The following is a 25,778-nucleotide window of genomic DNA, read 5'->3' as shown; positions in this document are numbered from 1 at the left end:
CGGAGGGCCCCAGTGGGCACGATCTGATTAGCTGGTGTGGCGGTGGCTGTGGGGTCACTGATGTGGGTTGGAGTCTGGGGTGAGGCGACAACGGTGTCAAGGGCCCCAGGCAGTTGCAGGTGTCTGCCTACCTGAGCGTGACTTGCTCAGCCTGGATCCCGGAATCTCACTCCTGGCTCGTGGTCTTTTCTCCTCCGTCACCCATTTACCCTGTGACATTGGGCCTGTCCCACCCTCTTTCTGGACCTCAGCTTCCCTTTCTGTCATAGAGAGGCGTTGCACCAGATACTCCAAATGCCTTCTCAGTGCTGATAAGCATCCCCTCCATTCAGGGTCATTGAGGGAATGAAATAAAACACACACACACGAAAGAAAGAAAAGACAAAGTATACAAGAGTGCTTGTGACTCTTAGATGCCTTGTGGACCCTCCCAGCCCAGACCCTGCCTAGCTGTTTCCCTTTCTTGCTGTGGCTCGAACCCTTCTGGGCCTCAGCTCTGTCCCACTGTGCTGCTCCAGATGTGGGGTATTATTTGCACGCAGAGCCCATCTGACAACAGCAGGGGTGGGGGTGGGGGGCTGCAGGGGTGAGGCCAGAGTGCGGGCCTGGTTTGCAACCCCCAGGGAGAAATCTCTGGGTTTGCAGAGGGACACGGTGGAGGGTGGGTGGGGGAGGGGAGGGGAGCTCTACGTCTCATAATTTCAACCCAGCTGCCACTTTGCTACTGAGAACAGAATGTTCTTGGCTGGTCTAGGATGGCTGGGGGCTCCGGGATTTAAGACTCTCCAGGCAGAAGCCAGATGCCCAGCCTCTGGGAGTCTCATGAGCTTTGTTTATGTGAGGAGGGGTCAGGGGTTGGGAGGAAAGGGAATAGGTTGGCATTCCAGCTGGAGGGATTGCATAGAAACCAGAAGGGAGCCTTGCCTGAGCCAGCTTGTAGAGTCTTCCCATCTCTGCGACGTGCTCTATCCGGGCAGGGGGCTCTGACCTTCGTGGAGGTAGTGGACTAGTTGTGATGCCAGAGGTTTGCCCACCTGAGTCAGAACCTGCTGTCTGTCCCAGCAGCGGTCAAGGGCGAAGGAGTTACACTACCTCCCTCTGGATCCCGGCTCCAACCCCTGCGTCTGTGACCATGGACATAACTGCTTAACCTCTCTGGACCTCAGTTTCCCCTCTTCAGATTGGGAGTTGGTAATAGTTACCACTTTGTAAGACTGTGACGAGAATAAAAGGAGCAAATGATCCCATTTAATTAATCTGGATTCAAAACCCGCCAATGACTGCCCACCTCACTTGGAGTAAAGGCCCGGCTTCTTCTACTGGTTTATACAATCCTGCACGATAGACACATTTCTTCTCTGACTTCATCTCCTAAATGGTCCCTCTTGCCTTGATTCAGCTGCAGCTGTTGGCCTTCTTGCCGGCCCTTGCACATACTGGGCAGATGCTGCCTCAGGGCCTTTGCACTTGCACTTTCCCCACAGATACCTGCAAAGCTCTCCCCCACCCTTTTCTCAAGTGTCTGATTTCCCTTTCCCTGCCAACTCTCTCTCCCTTCTCTGCTTTCTTTGTCCCTCAGCACGTGTCACCATCTTAATTATCTTGCTTAAATGCCCCCTCCCCACACACCAGCATGTAAACTCTGATGACAAAGGATTTTCATCCTTTGTGTTCATGGCTGTATCCCTACTGTGTGGCACACAGTAGGTGCTCAATGCATGTTGATCAAGTGGCTGGAAGAAAGGCATCGGGCCGAATGCCTGGTGCCGGTCAGGTGCTCAATCAACAGGACTACTCTCCATTTATTCCCTCCCTGCTGGTGGGTGGTGGGGGTCTGTTGGGGGGCCAGCCTCCAGCTGGAAACTGCTGCTGTCTCCAGGGAAGGAAAGTGGCCCAGGGGAAGCCAGGAGAAAGTTTGGCTTCCCCCAGAGAGCCCTCAGCACTGTTTCCTCAGGGCAGGCAGGCAGGCAGGCTTTGAGCAGGTTCAGAAGAGGGAGGAAAGGGCGGGTTGTATTTTTCCTTCCTTTTCCCTTTGCTGCCTGCTGCCTGCCCCTCAGCCTCTGCGGGGGCCTGGTCTCCGGCCTCCCCACCCCCTCCCTCTTGCCTCACATGGTGTGTCTGTAAGTTTGTCGTGTGTCTGTACATTTGTCGTGTTTCCTCCATGCCCCCAGCTCCCCGTCTGGCCTCCTCACCCATCTTGCTTCGATCCTACCCCCCTGGGATTGGGACCGCTCATCCCTGAGCGCAGGAGTCCTGCCAGCCTCTGGGCCCTGCCGGCCAAACACATTTTCTAGCCAATGCCAGGCCAGCCAGGGCAGAGTGGCTTAATCTTCAACCCATGTTTTTGTCTTACTCAACAGATGTTGCCCAAGGCCTTGGGTAGAAGGGTCCTAGGGTCACCTCCCTCCCGTGTGGTCCACTGGCGGGGGCAGGATGGAGAGGGGAGAGTGTTTGGACACTCCTGATCCTTGGAAAGCGCTGAAGCAGCTTTTCTCAGCTTCTGAAAAATAGAGAGTTGAAAGGAATTTCCCGAGGGTGCCGGCCAAGTGGAGCGGCCAGTGGGATGGCCGGACATGAGCTTTCTGCAGGTGCAGCCTGGCACCCAGGAGACCTGGGCCGGGGATTGGGGGGCTGGCATCCCGGAGACCGGCTGCTTCTCCTGCGGTCAGCCCCATGTGGGCGCTTGAAGGGTCCTGGGAAACAAACCCCTTGGAATCGCAGGGCAGGTCGGGGTGGAGAGTCTGAGGCAGGGAGGCGGGTGGGGGGATGGGGATGCCAGGTTAGTTTCACCTGTAACAGCAATGAGAGCAATGGTGAAAAGCGGACCCTTGAATGGAACTTCCTCTTTGCAGACCTTTGTTACGAAAGCTTTACAATAATAAACTCACTTATTCTTCACAGCAATGCATGGGGTGGGGGGTGGGGGCGCTGCGATTATCCCCACGTCTCAAATGAGGAGCACAGATGAAGCCTAAGGGCTCGGAGCTATTTGAAGGGGGCTCTGGGATTTTGATTCGTAGCCTGGCACCAGGAGCCACACTCATAACCGTGATGATGACAAACGCGACTGCCTTGCACTGCAGCTGCTGTTTTCAGAGCCTTTCCCCTGACCCTGGGCTACCCTGAGCCCTCAGTGACTTGTGAGTATGTCTGGACAGGCTCATCCTGGGGGAAGGAGCAAACCGGGCTCAGAAAGGCCAGGTGATTGGTTCACGCTCCCGCAGTGGTGGCGAGGGGCGGGGGGGCTGGGTCAGGAGTCGGGTTGTGGATTCCTGGGTCTGCTTTCCCCCAATACCCTCGGTGCTCGCTGCTGATGTAAATACCCGAAGGTGGACTTTTCCTGGATTTCTTCTTCTAAACAGTGCTGGCCACGAGCTAGCTTCTCATTTGCAGCGGGCCTGGGATTTAGGGGCAGGCCTAGCGATCCCTCTGTCTCCTACAACAAACAGTTCCTGAGCCAGGCACTGCTCTCGAGCTGGGGCTGCAGGCTTCTTGTTGCCAAGCGCCAGGGCTTCTGGAAGGCAGGTGAGGATGCAGAAGACACAGAGCCACGGGAGTGAGAGGATTAGGAAAGCCACCTAATCAAATCCTGCTCTTTCTCAAGTGAGGAAATTGAGACCCTGAGATTTTTTTTTTACTCTTTTTTTTAATTGTTGTAAAATCCCCATAACATAAAAATCCCCATTTTTGAGTGTAGAATCAGTATATTAAATACATCCATTTCATTACACAAACATCCATCTCCAGAACCCTTTTTATCCTGTAAAACAAAAAACTCCGGGAGTTCCCTTCTTGGTGTAGTGGAAACGAATCCGACTAGGAACTGTGAGGTTTCGGGTTCCATCCCTGGCCTCACTCAGTGGGTTAAGGATCCGGTGTTGCTGTGAGCTGTGGTGTAGGTCACAGACGTGGCTCGGATCTGATGTTGCTATGGCTGTGGCGTAGGCTGGCAGCTATAGCTCTGATTGGATCCCTAGCCTGGGAACCTCCATATGCTGCCTGGGTGTGGCCCTAAAAAACAAACAAACAAAAAAACCCCCCAAAAAACCCAAAAACTCTGTACCCCAAAATAATAACTCTTCAGTCCCCGCCCACCATCCTTCTACTTTCTGTTTCTGAATCTGACTACTTAAGTACCTCACAGAAGGGGACTTACCCAATATTTGCCCTTTTGTGACTGGCTGATTTCAGTTAGCATAATACCCTCAAGGTTCATCCGTGCTGTAGACTGGGTCGGAATGTTCTTCCTTTTTAAAGGCTGAATAATATTCCAATGTGTATATAAACCACATTTTACTTATGCCTCTATCAGTCGATGGACACTTGGATTAGTCCCACATTTTAGTTATTGTAAATGATGCTGCTATGAACATGGGTGTGTAAATATCTCTTCGAGTCCCTGCTTTCAGTTCTTTTGGGTATATACCCCAAAGTGGAATTGCTGGATTTTACGGTAATTCTGATTCTGATTTTCTTTTGAGGAACTACCACACTGTTTCCCACAGTGGCTGTATCATTTTATATTCCCACCACCAGTATTGCACAATGGTTCAGTTTTTTTTTTTTTTTTTTCTTTTCTAGGGCAGCAACCCAGGCATATAGAGGTTTCCACGCTAGGGGTCCAATCGGAGCTGTAGCTGCTGGGCTACACCACAGCCACAGCAACGTGGGATCCAAGCCGAGTCTGTGACCTACATCACCAGCTCATGGCAACGCTGGATCCTTAACCCACTGAGCAAAGCCAGGGATTGAACCTGCCACCTTCTGGTTCCTTGTTGGGTTCGTTAACCACTGAGCCATGGTGGGAACTCTCAGATTTTTTTTTTTCTTTTTTTTTTTTAGTAGTAGCCAACCCAGTGGTTGTGAGGTGGTGGTCCTGAGATTTTCAAACAATTTTCTCAAGGTGTCTCTGTGTCAGATCTGGGGAGAGAAGTCACCACGCTGCCTCATTGGGAGAAGGGAAGGCAGCAGAGAAGGGCGTGGAGACCCTTGGCTGGTGGTGCCATCTTGCTCTCCACCAGGGAGTGTGGCAGCAGTTGCTTCAGTTCATTTGAACTGGCCCCGATGCATTTGTGGGGTATCTGAGGGCACTGAGCTGGCCATCTTTGGGAGAATCTGGAAAATGGAGTGATGCCAGGAGAGACGAGCCCCAGAGAGCCTTGATTTTCAAAGGAGGGGGCAAACCTCTGAGCACTGCATTCATTCCAAAGAGGGTTCCCAGAGTGATGAGGGAGGTTGGGGCTCCAATCTGGGCACCACCTGGGCTCTTAGTCTGGAGAGGGAGAACAGCAGCGGGCGCAGAACGGGAGAGAGAAGTCTTGAAGGACAAGCTGCCTTTCTTTCCATTGCTCTTCAAAGTGGGTGGAGGGTCTCATAAGGAGGAGGAGCCTGGGGTGTCAAGAAGAGCTTTCGAGCACCTAAAATGGCCCATCGGGCTGTGGGGGACGTCACTCTCTGTCACTGGATCCCGTCCTATTCACAGACACCTATTAGGGTGCAGATGGGAGAGTCCCTCCCTGGGGCAGGGGTCCTTGGGAGGAGGTCCGGGGCCCTGTAAGGTCCCGCCTTAAGCTGGGCAGTGAAGAGCCATGGTCCCCAGAGGTCAAGGCCTCTATGAATGTGCTGCTGCCTGCCTCCCCCTTTGACCCCCCACCAGGAGAGGCCTCAGTTAGGTGAAGGGCCCTGCCCTTGGGGGACTCTGTTCAGTGCGGAAGAGAGAGACCTCTACTGTGGAAATGAATTAGTGCCTGACTCAGGGGTGGAGGTGGGGGTTCTGAGCAGAGGCAGCCTTGGGGTGCAGGGAGGGCAGTGGTGTCTGTGCTGCCTTGGTTGAGGGAGTCTGCCTTCTGTTCCAAGTGCGGTTTAAGAATTGAGCAAATGGAAGAGAGGAGGGAAGGGGAGCGGGCCTTCCAGAAGGTGGCAGGAATGAAATAGAGCATGGGTAGGGCCTTGGTACCAATTACCAAGCCCCATGGGGGCCGGAGCTAATCCAGGGCCCTTGCTGAGGGGATGAGGGGGCCAGACAATCTCGTCTTACCTTGGCGGCACTGGCTGGGGTGCGGGGGGTGGGGTGGGGAACAGAGGGCAGGAATGGAGGCAGGAATCAGCGTGGCAGGGTGGGCAGTGAGGTGATGGGAACAGAGGCTGCAGATGGAGGAGGGGGAAGGTAGTGGCATCCACCTGAGGATAAAGGGGCCAGATAAGGGAGGAATCCAGAGCCTGCTTGGGGAACTTGAACTTGATGAGCTAAGCACTAAGGGCCATTGTGGCTCCTTGAGTGGGGAAGTGACCCAAGGCAGGGTTTAGGAGTGGGAGTGAGCTGCCAGCTGTGGGGTGTGGCTCGGTGGAGAGGGGGCTGTGGGGAGGAGGGCTTGGTAGACCAGGCGAGGCTGGTGTGGGTGCTTAACGTGGGGCAGAGGGTTTGGGCAAGGCAGCGCGAGGGGGGTGAGGAGCGTAGAGGAAGGGCCCGGGGGAGCCCAGACTCCCAGTGTCCTGGCTGAGGGGAAGAATAGCCTCTGCAGGAGGTGTGGCAGGAGGGGGCAAGAAGGATCTCAGCCTGGCTCAGGGCCAGCTTGGTGAGTGCCAGTGAGCAGGACTGGGAGGGTGTGGGGGTCCACAGTTGCCCAGCCTCAGCAGCCCAGAGTTGGGTGCTGGGTCCCTTGGGGTGATGTCCGCGCAGCAAGCAGGGGGGAAGCACTATGGACTGGAGTGGGCTTGCCCAGGCCCCTCCCTGGGGTGCAGGAAAAATCAGGCATCACATTCCATTTAATCACATCCAGCCTGTTCCTTTACTTTGGTGGCCTCGCCTGCCTGGGAGAGGATGTGGCCCCTGGAGCAACGTCACCCCCAACACTCACTGGGCCCAGGCTGCTGGCGCCCTCCCTCCAACCCCTATGCCCTCCTGGCGGATCCTCCCGCTCCTCAGGAGTGTGGGAAACAACCAGGGCGAGGGGCGAACACAGGCTTTGAGGTGCAGACCCCAGCTGCTCTGTATGGAACGGGCCAGCTTCCCTGGAAACTCAAGTTTCCAGATTTGCTGAAAGGGATTCCGAGTGCTCCTCCGAGGCCCTGCAGCCGCTGCGCCTGTTTTTGTTATTACCGCCTTGCTGGTCCCCGACTGGCTGTGGGGTCGTAATGGCCCTCCTGGCCACGCCCCCTCTAAGTGCCCGGTAAATGGCGCTTTCCTGCGCTTCCCTTTAGCTTTCAATCCCCGCTCTTCTTCTGCTTCGGGTTCTATTTTGGAAACGAGTGAGCCCGGAATAACGTGCTCTGGGTCCTGGGGGTGGGGTGGGGGTGGTTTGAGGACACCCCAGCCCCCACCAGCCCTTCTCCCGCTCCCTTCCCCTCCAGATGGGCAGCGCTGCCCCTGACCGACCTCACAGTTGGTAGATGTGATGTCATGGGGTCTTTTTGGCCTGAAAAACGGCCCGGATTCCAGGCCTCCCCAGGGGGCATGAGTGGGGAGAGCTGGAGGGGTGGAACGAGGGGGGAGGGTGTGAGGAATTTCTGGACGGAATGTTCCTCCGGAGGCTGAGTCCGCATTCTGCGCCTGTCCGTCCCCTCCCCCCACCCGCTATGGCCCTCGGTCTTTTCCTTCCTCTAAAACAGCATCCCACAGATACATTTTTTTCCCAGCCCACCCTCCTTGCAGGCCACCAACCTGTGCTACCGCGTGAACCTCCAGGCAGTCGTCCCAGCCACCCCAGCCTCTGCACAACTGCCCCTCCTCGCGCCCGCACCCTTGGGGGTGGGTAAGCAAGCCATGGAGAGGGCACTCAGGTCTTTTTTTGGAAAAAAAAAAAAAAAAGAGGAAAGGATGTGCAGCTTCCCTTATCCACCCTGTGGTTCATGGCCACTCGCATTCAGGAAGTTCTCTCTGATGTCTGATCCCAGTCTCTCCTACTGCAGCCCATTTCCCCCACTTCCTCTGGAAGTGTATTGAAGAAGCCTCTTCCTCCTGAGGACCTGAGACAATTAGTTTTTAAGCCACAAAAAGCTTGTTCCCAACGGGAGGGCAGTTGATTAACAGCAGGAGGAACTGAGTGGAAGATCTGGGCCAGGGAGGGGAGACAGAGTGCCAGGGAGATGTAAGGAGCAGCATTCAAGTACCAGCTCTTCTACCAGCTGGCTGTGTGAACTTGGCCAGGTCACAGTGTCCTCACCTGTAAAATGCGGTAATGCTTCCCTGGTAAGCAGTGGTTATGAGGGCTGATGAGAATGAACGCAAAGAGCCCAATATGAAGCCCAGGGCATCATTAATTAGTACCTGCTGAATAATTATTGTTATTGCAGTAATATTATGAAAAGGCACCTCTAGGCGAGGGCCAGGAAGAGGGAAGGCAAGTGAGGCCCCTGGGGTGCAGAACTGGAGGAGGTGTATTGCTCTTAGGGCTGTGTGGATGCCCTTTTCAGCACCCTGAGATGAGTGCCTCCTTAAATCTTCTGCCCTAAGAGCCTCACTAGTCCCTCTCTTGCTCCAGCTTCCCGGGTTTGGGACACTAGAGCAGAGCCATCCTTGGGGAGTAAGACATGGCTGTCAAGGGACACCATGTCTAAACCCTGCCATCTGCTCCCAAGCTGGATTCAAGTTGTCCTTCCTGGGGGCAGGGGGCGTTCTGTAAGACCCTGGGGTGGGGGAGGGGGGCAGTGAATGGGCTGCCCTCAGCTTTGGCAAGCCCAGGGTCCTTAGGATCCAGAGGATCCAGGGTTTGTCTTGGGATTGGGTGGTGGGAGGGGCTAGGCGGCAGGTGCCCTCCTTGTCTGGGCTCCATCTGCTGCATCCTCCTACAGCTGAGCCTAAGGGGGAAGGAAGAGCAGAGCCCACTGGCAGGGGCCCAGCTAACCCTGCCTGCAGGCTGGCTGGGGAATGGGGTGAGGGGAGTGCAGGTGAGCTGAACCGTGGGCTTTATAAGACCACCCAAGTCCTGCCAGGAACCTCCCTGTGAGGCTGGGCGAGCCAAACTTGTACCTCTCTGCATCTCAGTTTTCCCATCTGTGAAATGGGGAAGGGGGAGATGGTGTTGAAGAATGATGTGTAAAGATGGGGCGTGTGTGTGTGTGTGTGTGCACGTGTGTGTATGTATGTGCACGTGTGTGTATGTGCTGAAGATAGGGTAACGGTGAAGCCTAGTGGGTCTCTGCCAGCCATTGGCGCTCTGGGGTTGCCATCTGGGGAGACCATAGTCTTGAAGGATTGGGAGCTCCCCCTAGCACACCCAAGCCTCCCTGTAGGGCCTGGGGCAGGGGTGGCCTGGGGGAGACCCTACCCTCCTTTTTTCCAGTTCCCTTGCCTTTTTCATTCCCAGTAGCCCCAGAATGGGCAGTGCCTGGGAAGCAGAAAGGCAGGATTCCATTCCAGGAGAACTGGGGTGGAGGGGTGGCGAGAGCACGCATGCTGGGCTGTGTTTGCAAACACCGCAAGAAAACACTGGTTGTTGAGGTCAGAAGGGGTTTTTGGAAATTTTTAGCTCTCAGAAAGCCGTTCCATCAGTACGCTGAAGGCAGGCGTCTGAAGGCTGGCCCTGTGGCCGGCCTCCAGCTGGCACGGGGAAGGGGCGGAGGCAGAGGGGCTGGTGCTCAGATGACTGCTGGCAGGGAGGGAAATTTCTCCTGCGCTGCTGAGGCCTGTGGTTTCTAATATTGACTCCCTGGTCTGCGTGGTGCCAGACCTGGGAGGGGTGGGGCAGGAGGGTCAAGGTGGAGCAGGGTGGGGCCAGGGCGACTAAGAGAGGCCCTGGCCTTGGGCGTGTGCGGGTGATGATAAATAACAGCTCACGTTTATTCAGAGCTTCCTAAATGTCAGGCCCCGTTCTGAGTGCTTTCTATGCCTCATCAGTCATTGGCTTCTCACTAAATAGGACCATGAAGTCCTGCTGAGGAGTGGCAAGGAGAGAGTGACCTGCTTGAGGTCACAGAGTTAGTGGCAGAGAGTCAGGACGTGGCCTGGCCGTCTGCTGCCAGTGCTGTCAGCCTAGACCAGTGGTTTTCAGAGTGTCCTTCCCAGACCTGGAAACCCACCAGAAAAGCACATTCTCAGGTCCCACCGTAGTCTACTGGATTTGACCCTCAAGGGATGGCCCTGCCACCTGTGTGTCTTTCCGTAGCCCCCCGGATGACTGGGAGATACATACAAGCTTGAGACCCCTGACTCTCACTTGGCCCTTCCCAGAGACAGGGTCTCTTGGGAGACTTTCCCCAGAGCAGGGTGAGGGATGGGCTTGGGATGGGCCTGGGGAAGGTACTCTGTCTCCAGTTTCTCTATCCCACCCTCTTTCTGTCCTTTCTGACCCCCATGCCCCCCCGACCCCAATCAGGGAGGCCGGTTATTCAGACTATGAAGAATGAAGACTTTGGAGCTGGGAGATCTGGCTTCAGACTCAATTCTGCTGTGTAGACTCTACACACAGCAGGTCCCTATGATCTGCCCTCTAGGATTTCTCCTCCTTACAGTAGGCCAGAGCTGCTCTGGGAGGAGGCAGCTGGGCCTCCCTGCCCAGCCTGTGGTCTCCACGTGAGCACAACAGAGCCCTGGTCCAGAAGGGAGAGATGAGGGGTTAGAGGGTCAGGGAGGGCTGGCATTCCTGCAGAGGACTCCTTGGGTGGGGTGGGGTGGTGGTTGGGGACTGAGGGGAGACCCTGGTCCCTGCTGTCGGGCAGCTCCTGGAGCTCGGGCTGGGGCAGGATGCCCGGGAAGTTCTGGTGGGCTTCTTTGCCTCCTGCCTGGTGGCCCATGGCCCAGGAGTGGGAGCTCTGGGAGGTGGCTGGGTGAAGATTAGGGCTGGGCTGAGTGGGAACAGAATGTGGCGTCTTTACTTCTGCTCCAGAGCCATCCTTAGACTCCTGGTGGGCCAACCTAGGGGGCTGGGAGGGGCTGGCTGATGTGCCTTCCCACTTCCTGCTCTGTTCCCAGACCCTGACCTCCATTAGCCATCCCAAGCTGCCTTGACCCTGAACTACACAGGTTTCATCCACCTGGAAAGAAGTTTTGGCCTCAACCTCCCATCTTCCAGGCAGTAGGGGTTAAAGTCGGGGCATTTTTCTTTTTATTATGGTTGCAACCACAGCCTATGGAAGTTACCCAGCCCAAGGATTGAATCTGAACTGCATCTGTGACCTCTGCCACAGCTGCAGCAATGCAGGACCCTTTAACCCACTGTGCCAGGTCGAGGGTTGAACCTGTGCCACCGCAGCAGCCTTAGTTGCTACAGTCAGGTTCTTAACCCATTGTGCCACAGTGGGAACTCCAAGTCTGGGCATTTTTAGAAATAGCACTATTGCCTTCAGCTCAGCCCGTTTGCTTCCTTCATGCCTGTCTTGGTCCAGTTCTCCCAGAGGCCAGAACCTCTCAGGGGTCACTGCCCCTCCCCTGTCCTCATATGGACGACTTACTCGCAGGTCCTAGGGATGGCGCTGGAGAGGTGTGTCCTAGTCTGAGACCCACTATCTCAACCTGGTCCACGCTCAACTTAGCAAAGGCTTGTTTGCATGCCCTTGGCAGTCATGCTCACGTCCATCTGCGTGATTCAAGGGCCCCTCTAACCACATCACCGAGTTGGAAACGGAGCCCCGGAGACTGTGGGCAGGAAGCGGCCCTGGAACGGGGTGTCTGCAGAGTCCACATTGCAGGATGCCTTTCGTGGGAAGCACTTCTGTTGGTCTGGGCGAGGAAAGGGTGGCACCAGGGTGAGGGACAGGATCAGTCCACAGGCGTTTATTGATGGCCGGCTACACATAAAGCACAGTCCCTGACACGAGGCATGTGGCAACTGCGTTGGTAAAAAGGTTGCTTGGAATCTGTTTCAGAGGCAGGTGGGATAAGAATCACAACTAAAACAATAGTTGGGGAAGTAGACATATTCCCATGATGAGATTCTGGTCTTGCACGGAGGACCAGATAAGTGCTGCAGATGCTGGAGTTCCCGGGTGGGAGAGAGAGCCCTCCTCACTGGGGTGTTCAGGGAGGCCCTCATGGAAGAAGAGAGCTTCTAGGCAAAGAGAAGCCGTTCCACAAGCAAAGGCTGGATGTGGGACTTGCAAGAAAGGGTCTGGATGGAGCAGAGCTCTTGGGCGTGGGAATTGAGGTCTGTGAGGGGACAGGGCCAATGGTGGGGGTGGCCCTGGAAAGCCCACGGGAGAGTGAGGACTCTGGCAAGTTCCCTGTGGGGGCTGCTCTGGTTTCACGTGAAGTGTGAAGCATAAAGACCCGAGGCGAGCTTCCAGCGCTTCTGTCCCCTTTAGTAGTTGGTGACTTTGGGCCACTCTAATTTCTCCTAATAATTGTAAAGTGGGAATCAAAGGTAGTCACAGCTGCTCCCTCCCTGGGTTCTCGTGAATCAGTGAAACGCCAGCTGGGGCGTGCATGCCCAGCAGGTCCGAGCAAGAGTGACTTACTTGCTGTTTGTTTCCTTTTGAGGGGTCAGTGGCTGTCAGGATTAGCGGCCTTTGTGAGGCTGGTCAGGCTGGAAGATTCTAGTACCAGTAGGAATGTCTTTCATTGTCCACACTCTGCTTGGGGTGAGCATATTGTGTCTGAGACTTAGGTTGGCGCCATCGGTGCTGTCTCGGGAAACTTCTGCCCAGCTCGGCCACCAGCTCTGGGGAGAGAGCCAGCCTGCGGGTGTTTGCCCGGAGGCCTCACGCTGTTTTCTCCCTCTGCCCACAGCCCATCAACACTGAGACTGCCCCCAAGAATGTAGTGGACAAGGTGAGTGACAGTGGGCGAGGTGGGGTGGCCGGGAACGGCCTGGCGAGGCCGGAAAAGCAGAAGGAAGATGCGGGGGAAGTGAACAGATATATGTGTATGTGGGGGGACATCTTTCTGGAGCAGATTTGGGGAACTGGAGGGAAGGGTGGGGACATGGGTGACGTTGAGAGCCGGACATCTGACCATCCCCCTGTGTTTGGCAATGGATTGCTGGGCAACTAGGTGGGTGGGGAGGGAGAGGCCGGTGGTTAAATAAAGTGGCTTCTTTATTAAATATGTAGAATGCGAGAAAGCCAGGCAGAAGAGAGTTCCCTCAAGGCTGCTTGGAGGAGGAGGGAAGGAAGTGGGTGGGTCCCGTGGTGGGGAAACCAAGGCTGGCACTGGTGAGCCATCATGGGCTTGGAGATGGAGGCCTTGGAGATGGAGGCCTTGGTTCCCATCCTAACTCTTCCACAGCCCTGTTTGTGAGACTGTAGGCAAGTCCCGAGCTTGTCTGTGCCTCAGTTTTCCTGTCTGCAAAATGGGAATAATAACATCTTCCCCCAGGAGAGACACAAATGAGAGGGTGTGGTCAGCGCTGCAGGGCTCTTTGCGGACAAAGACACAAACAGCTAAGCCCCCCTCCCAGGCACTTCTGCCAAGCCCTCACTCCCACCACTGCCACACCCAGCAGGTGAAAGACCTGGCATCTTTTTTTTTTTTTTTTTCTCTTAGGCCTGCACTCGAGGCATATGGAGGTTCCCAGGCTGAGGGTCTAATCAGAGCTATAGCTGCCGGCCTACACCAGAGCCACAGCAATGCAAGATCTGAGCTGTGTCTGCAACCTACACCACAGTTCATGGCAACGCCGGATCCTTAACCCACTGAGCGAGACCGGGGATTGAACCCACTACCTCATGGTTCCTAGCCGGATTCATTTCCACTGCGCCATGATGGGAACTCCTCCAAGACCTGGCATCTTTTGATGACTCCCCTTGACTCCCCTCTCTGCCTTTTCTTTGTTTCCAGGGAGAAGGAGCCTTCCGGGGTGGGAACACACGGAAAAACCTTGAGGAAGACGTAAGTATGAGGAGAGGGAGGAGAAAGATGTGGGGGGTCCCTGGTGCCCCCGGGGGGGCTGGGGGAGGTGGATGGTGTCTTACAGGCAGGCCATACCTGCGCCAGGAGAGGGGCTGGGAGGGTGAGCAGGCTCCATGACTTAGGTCCTGAGCCTCAGTCTTGACTTTGGCCTCCTGATCAGCTGGATCCAGAGTCTGCCACTGAGGCAGAGCTGAGTGCTGCAGGGTGGGGGTTGTGCGAGGCCTGGCTGGACGGTGAGCAGTCACCAGGAAGGACAAGGGGAAAGGGCAATACTGCAGCAAGAGGGACGAAGGGCAGAGATGAAGAGGGACTCCTGGGGGCTCATCAGCCCTTGGGGAATTGCAGGCCCTGCATCTCTGGAGAGAGGAGGCTTTGAAAATGGCCTAAGAGTTTCCACTGTGGCTCAGCGGTAATGAACCTGACTAGTATCTATGAGGATGTGGGCTCGATCCCTGGCCTCACTCAGTGGGTTCAGGATCTGGCATTGCCGTAAGCTGTGGTGTAGGTCAAAGATGAGGCTCAGATCCAGCGTTGCTGTGGCTGTGGTGTAGGCCAGCAGCTGCAGCTCCATTTGGACCCCTAGACTGGGAATTTCCATATGCCGTGGGTACAGCCCTAAAAAAAAAAGAAAGAAAGAAAGAAAGAAAATGGCCTAAATGCATTGATTCAGGAGGAAGCTGGAACTGAACTGGTTGGTCTCGTGAAGCTCCTCCTGCCCTGTGTTTTGGTGGAGGATGGTGGGCAGATTCCTTATGCACACGGACCCCAGGGAAGGAAAGAGGGGCTTCCCTGGGCCCTACTTTGAGCCATGCTCGTGTCTGGGCTTGTCTTCACACTCCAGGGGCCAATGCCCGGCAAAGGGGGGGCGGCCCTTCTCTTTCTTCCCCACCCTTCTCTGACAGTTCGCCCCTCTGCTGGCCTCTCCATCCTCACCCGCCCTGATCAGCAGAGGAACAGGGAGTGGTTTTGGCGGTTGGCACAGGGGGAGCTGTTGATGGCTTGAGGCCCTATCATCTGACAGCTGCCTGACCCACCGCGGGGAGGGCCTGGGAGGGAGGCTCTGGGCTCCTGCAAGCAGCCGCACTTCTGTCTGTGGTGAGCCCACCACCTGGCCACATTGCCCTGGGCCAGCCCTGCGAGGCCAGCCCTGCAAGTCGGAGGCGTCCCGGAGGTGTCCGGGAGGAGAGAGGACAATGCCTCTCAAATTAGTGGGGAAGGCTCTGTTCAAGGTATGTGCGGGGGGGGGCCCCCCCGGGCACAGATGCACATGCTGGGGAGGGACACTTGTCTGAGTTTGTGACATTTCTGGGGCTGGGGTGCAGGGGAGAAATTAATCTTTTGTGTACCTCCTGCTAAGGATTAACTAGCTTGATACACACAGAGCATATAATAGGTGCTCAGTAAATCTTGGCCATTCTTCTTGCTGTTATTTTGGCTAAGGGCCAGGAGCTGGGCTGGGTATTTTTTGATCCACGTGACGTCTTGCTGTGGCAGATGGTGTGGCCGCATTTTATAGATGAGGAACCAGAGGCTTGGAGGGGCCCACTGACTCCATGAAATGTCTTCTCCATCCCATCTTGGAACCACTGCCTGGATCTGGAGTTTCCAGGACTCCTGACCATTGACCGGGAGACAGGGTGGCTGATGATATCTGAACTAAGCCTCTGAGCCAATGGTCTAGCCCAGTCCTAGAACGGCTGCACCTTACAACCCCAGCCAGGGCCGGGCAGATCCTACAAGGTAAAGCTGCAGCAAGAGAGAGTGAAGGTAGACATCAAGAAGAACTTTTTGACGTGAGGGTGTGTATGATCTTGGTCTTGGGGAAGAAAGAGGTTGCCGCTTAGTTGCGATTAGGGGCTTTTTTTTTTTTTTTTTTTTTGAGAAGATTCTGTTGATCTGGGCTGAAAGTGTGTGTGTCTGTGTGTGTCAGGGGTGGGGGGTGGTGGTGCCATATCTGGATATGGGAGGAGGGACAAAATGAATTTGGGTCTAGTTAGTTTAGTTGAAGTTCCTCCAAGGCTAATAAGCAAGTGAGCAAATTCCAGAATGGCCCTGGCACTGCAAAGAGGGAGAGCAAACGTACCTTTTGAGATTCTCAGACACCTGTTCCAGGTTGGGCGACCCCAAGGTCCCTGAATCAGTCCCCTACCCAGCCACTAGGCTCTCCTGTAGTCATCCCCGGGTGAGGACACCCGTTTTCAAGGCAGCGTGGTTGCTGCCCTGGGCCTGCTGCTGTGATAATGTGCCTGTTTGTTGAGCTGTTTTCCTGTCTCTGGCCCTCGGCCCGGGACTCACAGGGTAGGAATGGCTGTTTTCCTCCAACGAGGTTGATGTGTTGCAGTTTGTGGCTGGTGTGCTGTGTCGCACTTTGTTTTGGAAAAATCCGGGCTGGTGGGCAGGAAGGACAGAGGAAGAGGTGTGGCTGGAGGGGCTGGAGGGGCTGGTGCAGAGGGGTGGGGGTGGCCACAGCCCCCAGAGGAGACACAGGGATGGGAAGGGCGCCTGTCATAGACTGGTCACCAGTCTCTGGCTGCCTGACGTGGCTCCGGGTGTCGCTTCCAGACCCTCCTCCCAACTGTGCCCCCTGGGGACTGGGGCTCAGGAAACAGCTTTTCTTTTGGTCCAGGGCTGTTGTGTTTGGTCTGTGGACCTCAAAGGAAGGCAGGACTCTTCCCACGCAGTCGTTGCTCCAAACCAACCCCACCCAGATCCTGGGGTTCCCGCTGTTGCTGCATGGTGGGGAAGAAGAGGGTGAAAAATGGAGCCGGAGGGGTGGGGACATGGATCTTGAGCTGCCCTGGAGTGTCTGAGCAGTGGTCAGCAGCTCTCGCCTGCAGCGAGGACCAAGGCCAACAGAGTTCGCTGAATCTGCAGCAGGAAGGGTGAGGGTTAGATACCAGGAGGAACTGCCCGATAATAAGAGAAGTAAGACACTGTTTGGGGAAGGCTGTGGAATTTCCTTTCCCAGTGTCTTTTAAGCAGAGGAAAGACTGTGTGTTGGTGATGACGATAGGGCAGATTCTTGGTGCCTAGGGAGGTGGATCAAAAGTCCTATTATCCATCCCTGTCTGGGGAAGGATAGGGAAGTTCAAAGCTGAGTGTATAAAGGGCTTTGAGAGCCCCAGTGAGGAAAGGAATGGGATTACAGGCAGCCAGAGAGCTTGCTTGCCTTGATGAAATAAACTCTTTCCAGTACTCTTTACAAAGCCCTCCGGTAGTTTTTCCCAGAGGCTCTAAATGGAACACAGAAATCACCCGAGACTCTGCTGTACCCATTGACAGATGGGTCAATGAGACCAAGTGGCTGCTTCTCACCCTGGCTCCGTGGAGGAGCACCTGCCTTCACAGACCGTAGGGACCTCGCGCACGGCTGGTGGCACTCCGTGTGCATGATGATGGGGAGCAGAGAGGCCCGCGTCCCTCTTGAGAAAGGCCCTCGGGATTAGGCAGCCGCAGGAGGCGCTGTCTCTCGCCTGGCGTGTGTGAGGTCATTGTATTTCTTGGAGCGTCAGGTTGTGTTGCTCATGTGCCCCCGCCCCCAGCCCCTTGGTGGTTCCCCGGTTCTCCCTGTGACTCTGCCACCAACCCTCGGACGTGTTACCTGTGCACGTCTGCTTTCTGCTAGCGAGTGTCACATGCCCCCAAACTTTGCAGAAAACAGGAAGCCCTGTCAGTTAGGGGGCGGCCCAGTGATTCATCGGGAGATGACCCTCCAGCTGTTCATCTCCATCCTCCCCGCTGGGGTCACCGTCCAGGGCAGCTTCCTCCCCGGCCTCCCCTTCCCTGGCTGGCTCGGCAGAGCAGAGCCGGCTTGGACTTTGTCTTATCACCTCTGGAGGCAGTGTGGCCGTGGCCAGACTTGGTTGGGGCCAAGTTTTTATTTATCTTCCTTGGCTTTTTTGGGGTGGGGAGGCGGAGGAATGTGGAGTGTTGTAACATCAAGGAGAGGGGTGGGGAAGCAGGAGCCGGCGCTCCCGCCCTGCGCATCCTTCTCGCCCCTGTGGCCGTGGAGGCTCCCCTAGGCTCCCATCGGCTCCCAGGTCCCCTTGCCAAGCCCGTCTCAATATCCCATTGTCTCCCTGAGGCTCCCTAAGCCTGGCCCCGTGGTCCTGGCCACACCTCCAGCCTTGGCTCTGGTGGTGGCTTCCAGTTGTTCGAAGCAGCTGTGGTGGCCTCCTCCAAACATGGCTGTGGATCAAGCAGTCGCCGGAACCCGAGGGGCTATTTATAGCAGGGTGGCCCCAGGGCCTGGAGCAGGGCCTGGGGCCTGGGGAGTTTCAGTGGCTCCTCATCAGGGATCAGCAGAATGGAGACGGATGGAGTGTTGGGTTTCTGCGTCCCTCTGGGTGGGTCGTTTTGAAACAGCCTGGTTTGGGTCTTGAAAACCAAATACAGCTCAACCTCTCCTTACCGCCCCCTCCCTCGCACCTCCTCCACCCCCAAAGCCTGACTCATGCCAACCCAAGTCCTCAGGGCCAGGAGAGCTGTGGCGACAGAGAAACTTTCCGCCCCGACAGCCCCACTTGGCTGTTTCCTCCTGCTGCTTCGTCCAAGGCTGAGCTGTTCAGAGCTGGGCGGCCGCCCAGGCAGAGGGGACTCTGGCCGCAGCCTCTGACCAGAGGCTGGATGGAGAACCCTTTTCTGAGCAGGGCTGCCCTGACTTGGGGCTCAGTTGGGAGCTGGGCTGTACAGCCCACTCGCCCCCACCTCGTAGGTGCTTCCGGGCCTGGAGATGGCTGAAGGGGGCTTCTCTTCTCGGGGCTCCAGGGGTCCAGCCCGGAGCCTGAGGGTGAACTCTGCCAGGCATCAGGACTTGGGGGTGAGTCACTGTGGCTTCGGTTTCTCCTCTCCTTGGTGGACTGTGGTCCAGCCTCTTCCAAGATGTGGATGCAACTTGATGGTCAGGGAAGGCCAGTTTCGGGGAGTTTGTCTGAAGAGTACCATTGAATTCAGAGGACTCTGGCTGGGCCTGGGAATGGACAGGTTGGGTGTCAGATTCTGCATCGAGTGAGGTGGCTGAAAAGGATCGGGGGTGGGGGGGGCAGCTGTTGATGCAGGGCTTTGCTTTTCCATAGGAGTGAATGTTGTGTTTGTATCTTTCCCCTTTTAATTGTACTTGATGTAGTAACAGTAACAACAACATGTAAGCGCCTTATGTGCATAATTCCTTTTTTTTTTTTTTTTTTTTGCTTTTCTTTAGGGCCACAGGTGCGGCATATGGTAGTTCCCAGGCTAGGGGTCACATCGGAGCTGCGGCTGCTGGCCTACCCAACAGCCACAGCAATGTGGGACCCGAGCTGCATCTGCACCTTTACCACAGCTCATGGCAACGCTGTATCCTTAGCCCACTGAGCGAGACCAGGGATCGAACCTGTATCCTCATGGATACTGGTCAGATTTGTTTCTGCTGCGCCACGATGGGAACTCACGTATAATTCCTTTTACTCTTCACACAAGCTCATAAGGATCATCCCATCTTACTTACGATATTACAAAGGCTCAGAGCATTCAGTTAATCTCAAGGCTGCCCAGCAGGATGCTGTGGGACTCTGAACTGGATCTCGCGCTTTCATCATGTGCCATCAGGTTGCCCTGGGGTGTTTTGGATACTAGCTTGGGTCCATTTGCCTACTTTTCTACAAGTTAGCAACCCTAGAGGTGGGAGCAGGTTAGGATAACAGACAAGGAGCAGTGAGTCCTCAGAAACATGATTTGCTGTCTAGCCCTGATCTCAGATGGTACATGCCACGCCCAGCTGCTTCTTGTCTCAAAACTTTGGATTGAATGACCGGTGTTGCTGCTTTAACGGAGAGGCGTAGGGGCTGCTGGTGGTTGGAGGAGAAATGTTCAGAGCTGGGCAGAGGGGTGCCAGCGCTCCCATCTTTCCTTCTTTCATGCTTACCATCTCTAGGAGTCCCACTGTGGCTCAGTGGTAATGAACTCAACTAGTATCCATGAGGATGCGGATTCGATCCCTGGTCTTGCTCAGTGGGTTAAGGATCTGACGTTGTTGTGAGCTGTGGTGTAGTCGCAGACGTGGCTCAGATCTGGTGTTGCTGTGACTGTGGCTGTGGCGGCAGCTCAGCTCCAATTCACCTCCTAGCCTGGGAATTTCCATACGCCGAGGGTGTGGCCCTAAAAAGACAAAAAGAAAAAGAAAAGAAAAAAACCCACACTTACCATCTCTATCCTCCACTTGGGGTTACTATTCCAAAGTCCAGGGAACCAAGATGGAATCAGTTGAGTAACTGTTTTATTGAATGTGCACTCAGGGCAGATGGCACCAGCCCAGGCCGTAGTTTCTCAGTGTTCGAGATTTCTTCTTGCCCGGGGAAGGAAAGCCCTTCCCTTGGGGGCTCACAGGCACACAGGCTCGCTCACATGGGCTTGGCATTGATTGCTTTTGGCTTTGGGTTGCTGTGTTGCTGAGGCTTTAGGGTGCCTGGGCTGGAATGTTGGCAGAGGCAGGAGAGGAAATCTGTGTTTGCCCGTGGCCCTGACTGCTCTCGTGGACAGCTCTCTGCTGCTCTCCTGTCGTCCGGCCAGCCTCCACCCTAATGTTGCTTCTCTTCTCTTTCCCAGGGCTCCACCAGAGTCACGCCAAGTGTCCAGGCCCATCCCCAGCCCATCAGGTATGCCCGTCTATGGGGGGCCGGGGGTGGGGTGCAGGCAGTGAAGTCAGTGAGCATGTTCTCAGCAAGTCATGCCTTTGGGACTCCGAGATGGAAGTCACAAAGCCACTGGGTAGGGAATGCAGCAGATGCGAAAACCATAGCAAGGGGATGCAGGGAGATGCCACTGGGAAATGGTCATGTTTTGAGTTCTAGTTTGAAGCCAGGCTTTGAGCTGGATTCTCTATTTAACCTGCATGATCTCATCTGGTCCTTGCAACAATCCTGCAAGGTAAGTGTTTTATCCCACTAGGCAGATGAAGAAACTGAGTCTCAGGGGGGTGAAGTGGCTTGTTAGAGGTCCTGCAATCACCAAGAGGAAGCACTAGGGTTTGCATTCAGGCGTGGCTGACATGGGCCTGTGCTAGATCCCAGTCCTCTCAACAGGCAGAGGTTTCTGATGTCAGAGGGTCACTTATAAAAGGAAGGTTCTCAGTCTGGCTGGGCTGCTGGGGGCTGGGGAAAGGCAGGCACAGGGGACTTGATGCCTTGCTCGTTCAGAGTCTCCTTCTCCTGTGTCCAGGTTCTCTGGTTTTCTGACTTGTGCCCTTCCCTCTCTGCCTCCCCTTTACCCCTGAGGCTCCCGAGATGAGTGAGACACTGGCTCCGGGAATAAAGCCCCAGCCAGAGAGGGCCTGGTGTGTAGCTGAAGCTGTCAGGGGGTTGTAGTCCAGCTGCCACCTACCCACAGAGACTGGAGGGCCCCTTTAGAGGACCCTGTCTTCCCCTGGACAAGAATCATATTGGGGTGGGTGGGTGCAGCGTGCAATGCTGAGGTTGTCCAGGTGGTGGCGCTGTTCTGCCTTGAGTAGGAGCCCCGCCCCCAAAGGCTGCGGTGAAAAGTGTGTCTAACCTGACAAGAATGGCCAGGACCCAGAGATCAAATTCAAAGTGGGCTCCCAGCCCCCTGGCCCCTCTACCCCTGGGTCCTTGTCATTGAAATCATGGAGAGGCTGTATGTCACCGTTGGCTCCCCCTGTCTCCAAGCTCCCCTACACAGTTGGGCTCAGAGTTAATCCTGGTGGCGATCTAGATTCTGTCTCGCTTCTTGGTGTCCCCAGCGCGCCCGGTCAGTTTGAAACACCCGGGTCGTGCTCCTCCCACTGCTCCTTCAGCTGCCGCTTGAGCCCGCAGTAGTGAAAGGCTACCGACTTGAACTGTGGGTGTTGTCCACCTTGGGTGGAGGGAGGAGGCCGGACCCAGGATGCTGGTGATGGGGTGATAAGGGGAGGGTGCCAGGGGCCCTTGGAAGCTGTGGGGGCTTCAGAATGGAATGCAGTGTCCCGGGACCCATTTCCCCTTCCCTTGGGCTCCCCAATGGGCACCCTGGACCCTCCCCTGGAGGAGCAGCTTGGCGAGGCGTACAGGTGTGAGCCCCCGCCTCCCTCCCGAGTGCCCAGCCCGAGGGTTCCCCACCTCTCTGAGGAGCCTAGATGGCACTGGGATGTCTGGGGACTCCTTGCTAGGGCAGCAGCCCCGTCTGCTTCTTGGGCCTTTAGAAATCAGGAGGTCACCGGCAGGAAGCAGCCCTGGGAGGCGGTAGGAACTGCCAAAGGTGGGGAGAGAGCCAGAGAACCAAAGGCAGGAGTCAGCCTGCCTCTGGGAAGGCTGGAATGTGCGCTGTGGTCTGGCCTACCTGAGCCCAGGTGAGCGTGTCACCTGAGCTGCCCCTTCCCTTGAGGGGCCTCCCGCCCACGCCACAGCTCAGAGCGAGGGGAGAGCAGCAATAAGTCAGCTCCCGGATGGGAGAGCACTCCGTTCAGGCCCTCCTTCCTCTTACGGAGCTGTCCGGGGATCCTTCAAGAGACTTCTGCCAGACCAGGCAGCCGCAGTATGTTGGGAGGTTGAGCTGGACCCCTGGGTTCCTGGCTGGTTCTGGCCCTGGCTCTCACCTCTGGGATCACAGGTTGAAGCAGTGCCAACAGGACTGATGAGCACCTAGAACTGGTGTCATCACTCTTTGGTTCTGAAATGGCCAGAGATCCTTGCCAGTTCCTGCCCCGCTCTGTTCTCTCTGACGCGCCCAGACTGGCCTTGCTGGATGCACGGGCCTTGCCAGGGGACGCCTGTGGCCTCGGCTCTGGGTCAGAGAGCAGCCTATTCCCCTGGGTTGGGTTTGGGGGAGATGCGTGGTGTGTAGGGGGTGCGGATATACCTGGACCTGGTCCTGGGGGGGCCTGGATTCCGATTAGACCCCCCTCTGCCTGCTGTCTGCCCAGAAACATGAGTGTGAGCCGGACCACGGAGGACAGCTGTGAGCTGGACCTGGTGTACGTCACGGAGCGGATTATCGCCGTCTCCTTCCCCAGCACAGCCAATGAGGACAACTTCCGCAGCAACCTCCGCGAGGTGGCCCAGATGCTAAAGTCCAAACATGGAGGCAACTACCTGGTGAGGATGGGGCCCCTTGCCCGCTGGCCCAGTGTCCCTGTCCTTTCTGCTTGCCACCTCCTCATGGTCCACCCGCCCTGTGCCAGCTTTTCCTTCACCTGCCTTTGGCCCCGGGCATCTGTCGTGGCTTAGAATTCACTCACTCTCCAGCCTAGTTCTACTCTAAGGAGTGTTTCTGCAGCTGGGATGCAGCATCTGGAGCCAAGTTGTGTGTGTGTACACGCTCAAGTGCGTGCACATTTGTGGGATGTGTGTATGTGCATGTGGGATGTGTGTGTGTGTGCATGTGAGATGTGTGTGTGTGTGCGCACATGCACATGTAGGATGTGTGTGTGCATGAAATGTGGGATATGTATGTGTGTGTGCATGTGGGGTGTGTGTGTGCATGCACGTGTGGGATGTGTGTGCGTGTGTGTACATATGGGTTGCATGTGTGTGTGTACTTGTGGGATGTGTGTGTGTCTGCATGTGAGATGTGTGTGTGCATGTGCACACACGCACATGTAGGATGTGTGTGTGCATGAACATGTGGGATATGTATGTGTGTGTTCATGTGGGATGTGTGTGTGCATGTGGGGTGTGGGTGTGCATGTGGGGTGTGCGTGTGTGTGTACTTGTGGGATGCGTGTTTGTGTGTACTTGTGGGATGTGTGTGTGTGTGTTCATGTGGGGTGTGTGTGTGTGTGTGTACATGTGTATGCTGACCAGGAGGAGAGAATAACAATAAAATCTCACGTTGTTGAGTGCTTGTGACGAGCCAGCCCCTGTTCTAACCCCTTTCCACATCTTTCACATCACAACAGCTCTAGAAGCTGTTCTGTGAGAGCCCAGAGTCACAGCGTCAGGAAGTGGCAGACGTGTCACCCTGTCAGCATCTCTGAGAAGTCTAGGCAGAGTGTGGCAGAGTGCATCTTGAGGGACCTTGTGCTGCTGACACCTGGGTCGTACCTGGCTCAGGAGACTCACCTGATCCAGGTGGAGGAGGTGGTCCCTGTGGTCTCTAATGTCAGAGAACCTGGCCTGGGGGATTGGACCTATCTTGGTCCCAGAGGAGGGCTCAGGGCCACTTTACAGGGAGGTGTGTGTGGGCTGGACCACGGACTAGGTGTGCCACCATGAAGGGCTGCCCGGGGATGGCTGAGCAGAGGTCGGGTGTGGCGGCTGCATTAGGTCCCTAGGGCTGCTGTAACTAAGGACCACAAGTTAGGTGGCTTAAAACAACAAAATTTATTTTCTCACAGTTCTGGAAGCTCAAGGTCCAAATCGAGGTGTCAGCAGGGCTCCGCTCTCTCTGAGTCCCACAGGGGAGCCTCCCGCCTTGCCTCTTCCCACCTTCTGGCAGCCCCTCGGCTTGTGTGGCCTTGCTCCAGGCTCTGCCTCTGTCATCACATGACCTTCCTCCTTTCCTGTGTCTGTGTGTCCGCTTCTCTTCTTATAAGGATACCAGCCATTGGATTTGGGGCCCACCCTCAATCCAGGATGATCTCATCACCAGATCCTTGACTACTTACATCAGCAAAGGACCTATTTCCAAATAAGGTCACATTCTGAAGTTCCGGGTGGACGTGGATTTTTGTGGGACACTATTCAGCCCTCCTCCAAGGCCCATCTGTCAGCTACGTTGGGCATTGTTAAGAGTCTGGCTTTATTAATTTTTAAATTTTTTTATTTTATTTATTTATTTATTTTTTTGTCTTTTTGCCATTTCTTGGGCCACTTCTGCACCATATGGAGGTTCCCAGGCTAGGGGTCGAATTGGAGCTATAGCCACCGGCCTACGCCAGAGCCACAGCAACACAGGATCCAAGCCGTGTCTGCAACCTACACCACAGCTCATGGCAACGCCGGATCCTTAACCCACTGAGCAAGGCCAGGGATCGAACCCGCAATCTCATGGTTCCTAGTTGGATTCGTTAACCACTGCGCCACGACGGGAACTCCAAGAGTCTGGCTTTAAACATCAGCAGTTTCTGGGTTGGAATGCTGGCTCCGCTCTTACCAGCTATCTGCTCTTGGCACTTAGCCTCACTGAGCCTTAGGATCTCCATCTGTAAAATGGGTCTAGTTACACTCCCCACCTCTGCGGCTGGGGAGAGAGTGAAGGCAGCTGGTAGATGCAAAGTCCTTTGTGCAGCCTGGCAGGCTGTGGACTCTCAAGTGGTAGCTGTTGTTAATGGCATTGTTGCTAACGGCAACATTGTTAAGTGCGTTCCTTTACCGGGCTTGACGGTGGACCAGAAGCCGTCTGGCAGGATCTTAGATGGCTTCCGATTTCAGGAGGACAGGATTCCCTGGGTCTCTGCCGTGCCTCCCTCCCTCCGTCCTGCCCATTCCAGATCCTGTGGTCCTCTTCTCTCCCCAGGAGACATCATAAGCGTCTTTGAGTTTCCCAGGCCACGAGGTGGATGTGGGGAGTTGTGCAGAGATTGGGGGTTTCCTGTGGCATGTGATCAGGTGTTGGGGGGCGGGGGGGGGCATCTGCTGAGAGAGGAGGGTCAAGGGTCTGAGAGGTCCTACCCAGCATGGTTTGCACCCTCTGAGGGAGAGCGTCTGACCACAGAGCAGTTGCATCTTCAGGGAGCGGGGGTGAGCTTCTAAAATCGAAATGGGGCTGAGCTTCTAGAGGCAATAAGCAGGACCACATGCTTATGGTTTGACTCCACTGGATTCCCATTCCGTGTGGAGAGATGCCCACCTGGGGGTGGCACGTGGGACCTGAGATGGGTTCTGTCCTCTTCTCATCTTCAGTTCAGGATGTCCGCTCTGCCAGAGCGGACTGTCTACATACTTCTCTCTCCATCCTTATTCTGAGAACCCGTGTTCCTGTCGGTCAGTGCGTATCTGATGGGACCCCATGGTTGCTCGAGTATGGGTAGAATTTCCAGTGGGGGGTGGAGGGGACAGAGAAAGGGAGAGGGCTTGTCTTCTCACAA

The 25,778-nt window shown here is 55.6% G+C and overlaps 1 protein-coding gene across 10 annotated transcripts in view; it reads left to right on the top strand.

Annotated features, from left to right (window-relative positions):
* TNS1 (tensin 1) overlaps positions 1-25,778 on the top strand; it is a 209,405-nt gene that overhangs the window by 87,237 nt on the left and 96,390 nt on the right. For 9 of the 10 annotated variants that reach the window (XM_047773462.1, XM_047773460.1, XM_047773459.1 and 6 more), the window contains 4 exons: positions 12,662-12,703; positions 13,712-13,762; positions 20,366-20,415; positions 22,674-22,845. In XM_047773462.1, the coding sequence (XP_047629418.1) occupies positions 12,662-12,703; positions 13,712-13,762; positions 20,366-20,415; positions 22,674-22,845 (315 nt within the window). Of the gene's footprint in view, positions 1-12,661; positions 12,704-13,711; positions 13,763-18,297; positions 18,603-20,365; positions 20,416-22,673; positions 22,846-25,778 lie in introns of those variants that run through there. The other variant, XM_047773466.1, reaches the window with a different exon arrangement.

Source organism: Phacochoerus africanus, chromosome 3 (assembly GCF_016906955.1).
Source record: "Phacochoerus africanus isolate WHEZ1 chromosome 3, ROS_Pafr_v1, whole genome shotgun sequence".
Lineage (NCBI taxonomy): Eukaryota > Metazoa > Chordata > Mammalia > Artiodactyla > Suidae > Phacochoerus > Phacochoerus africanus.
The sequence above is the reverse complement of the archived record's forward strand: the minus strand, read 5'-3'. Positions and strand labels throughout refer to the sequence as shown.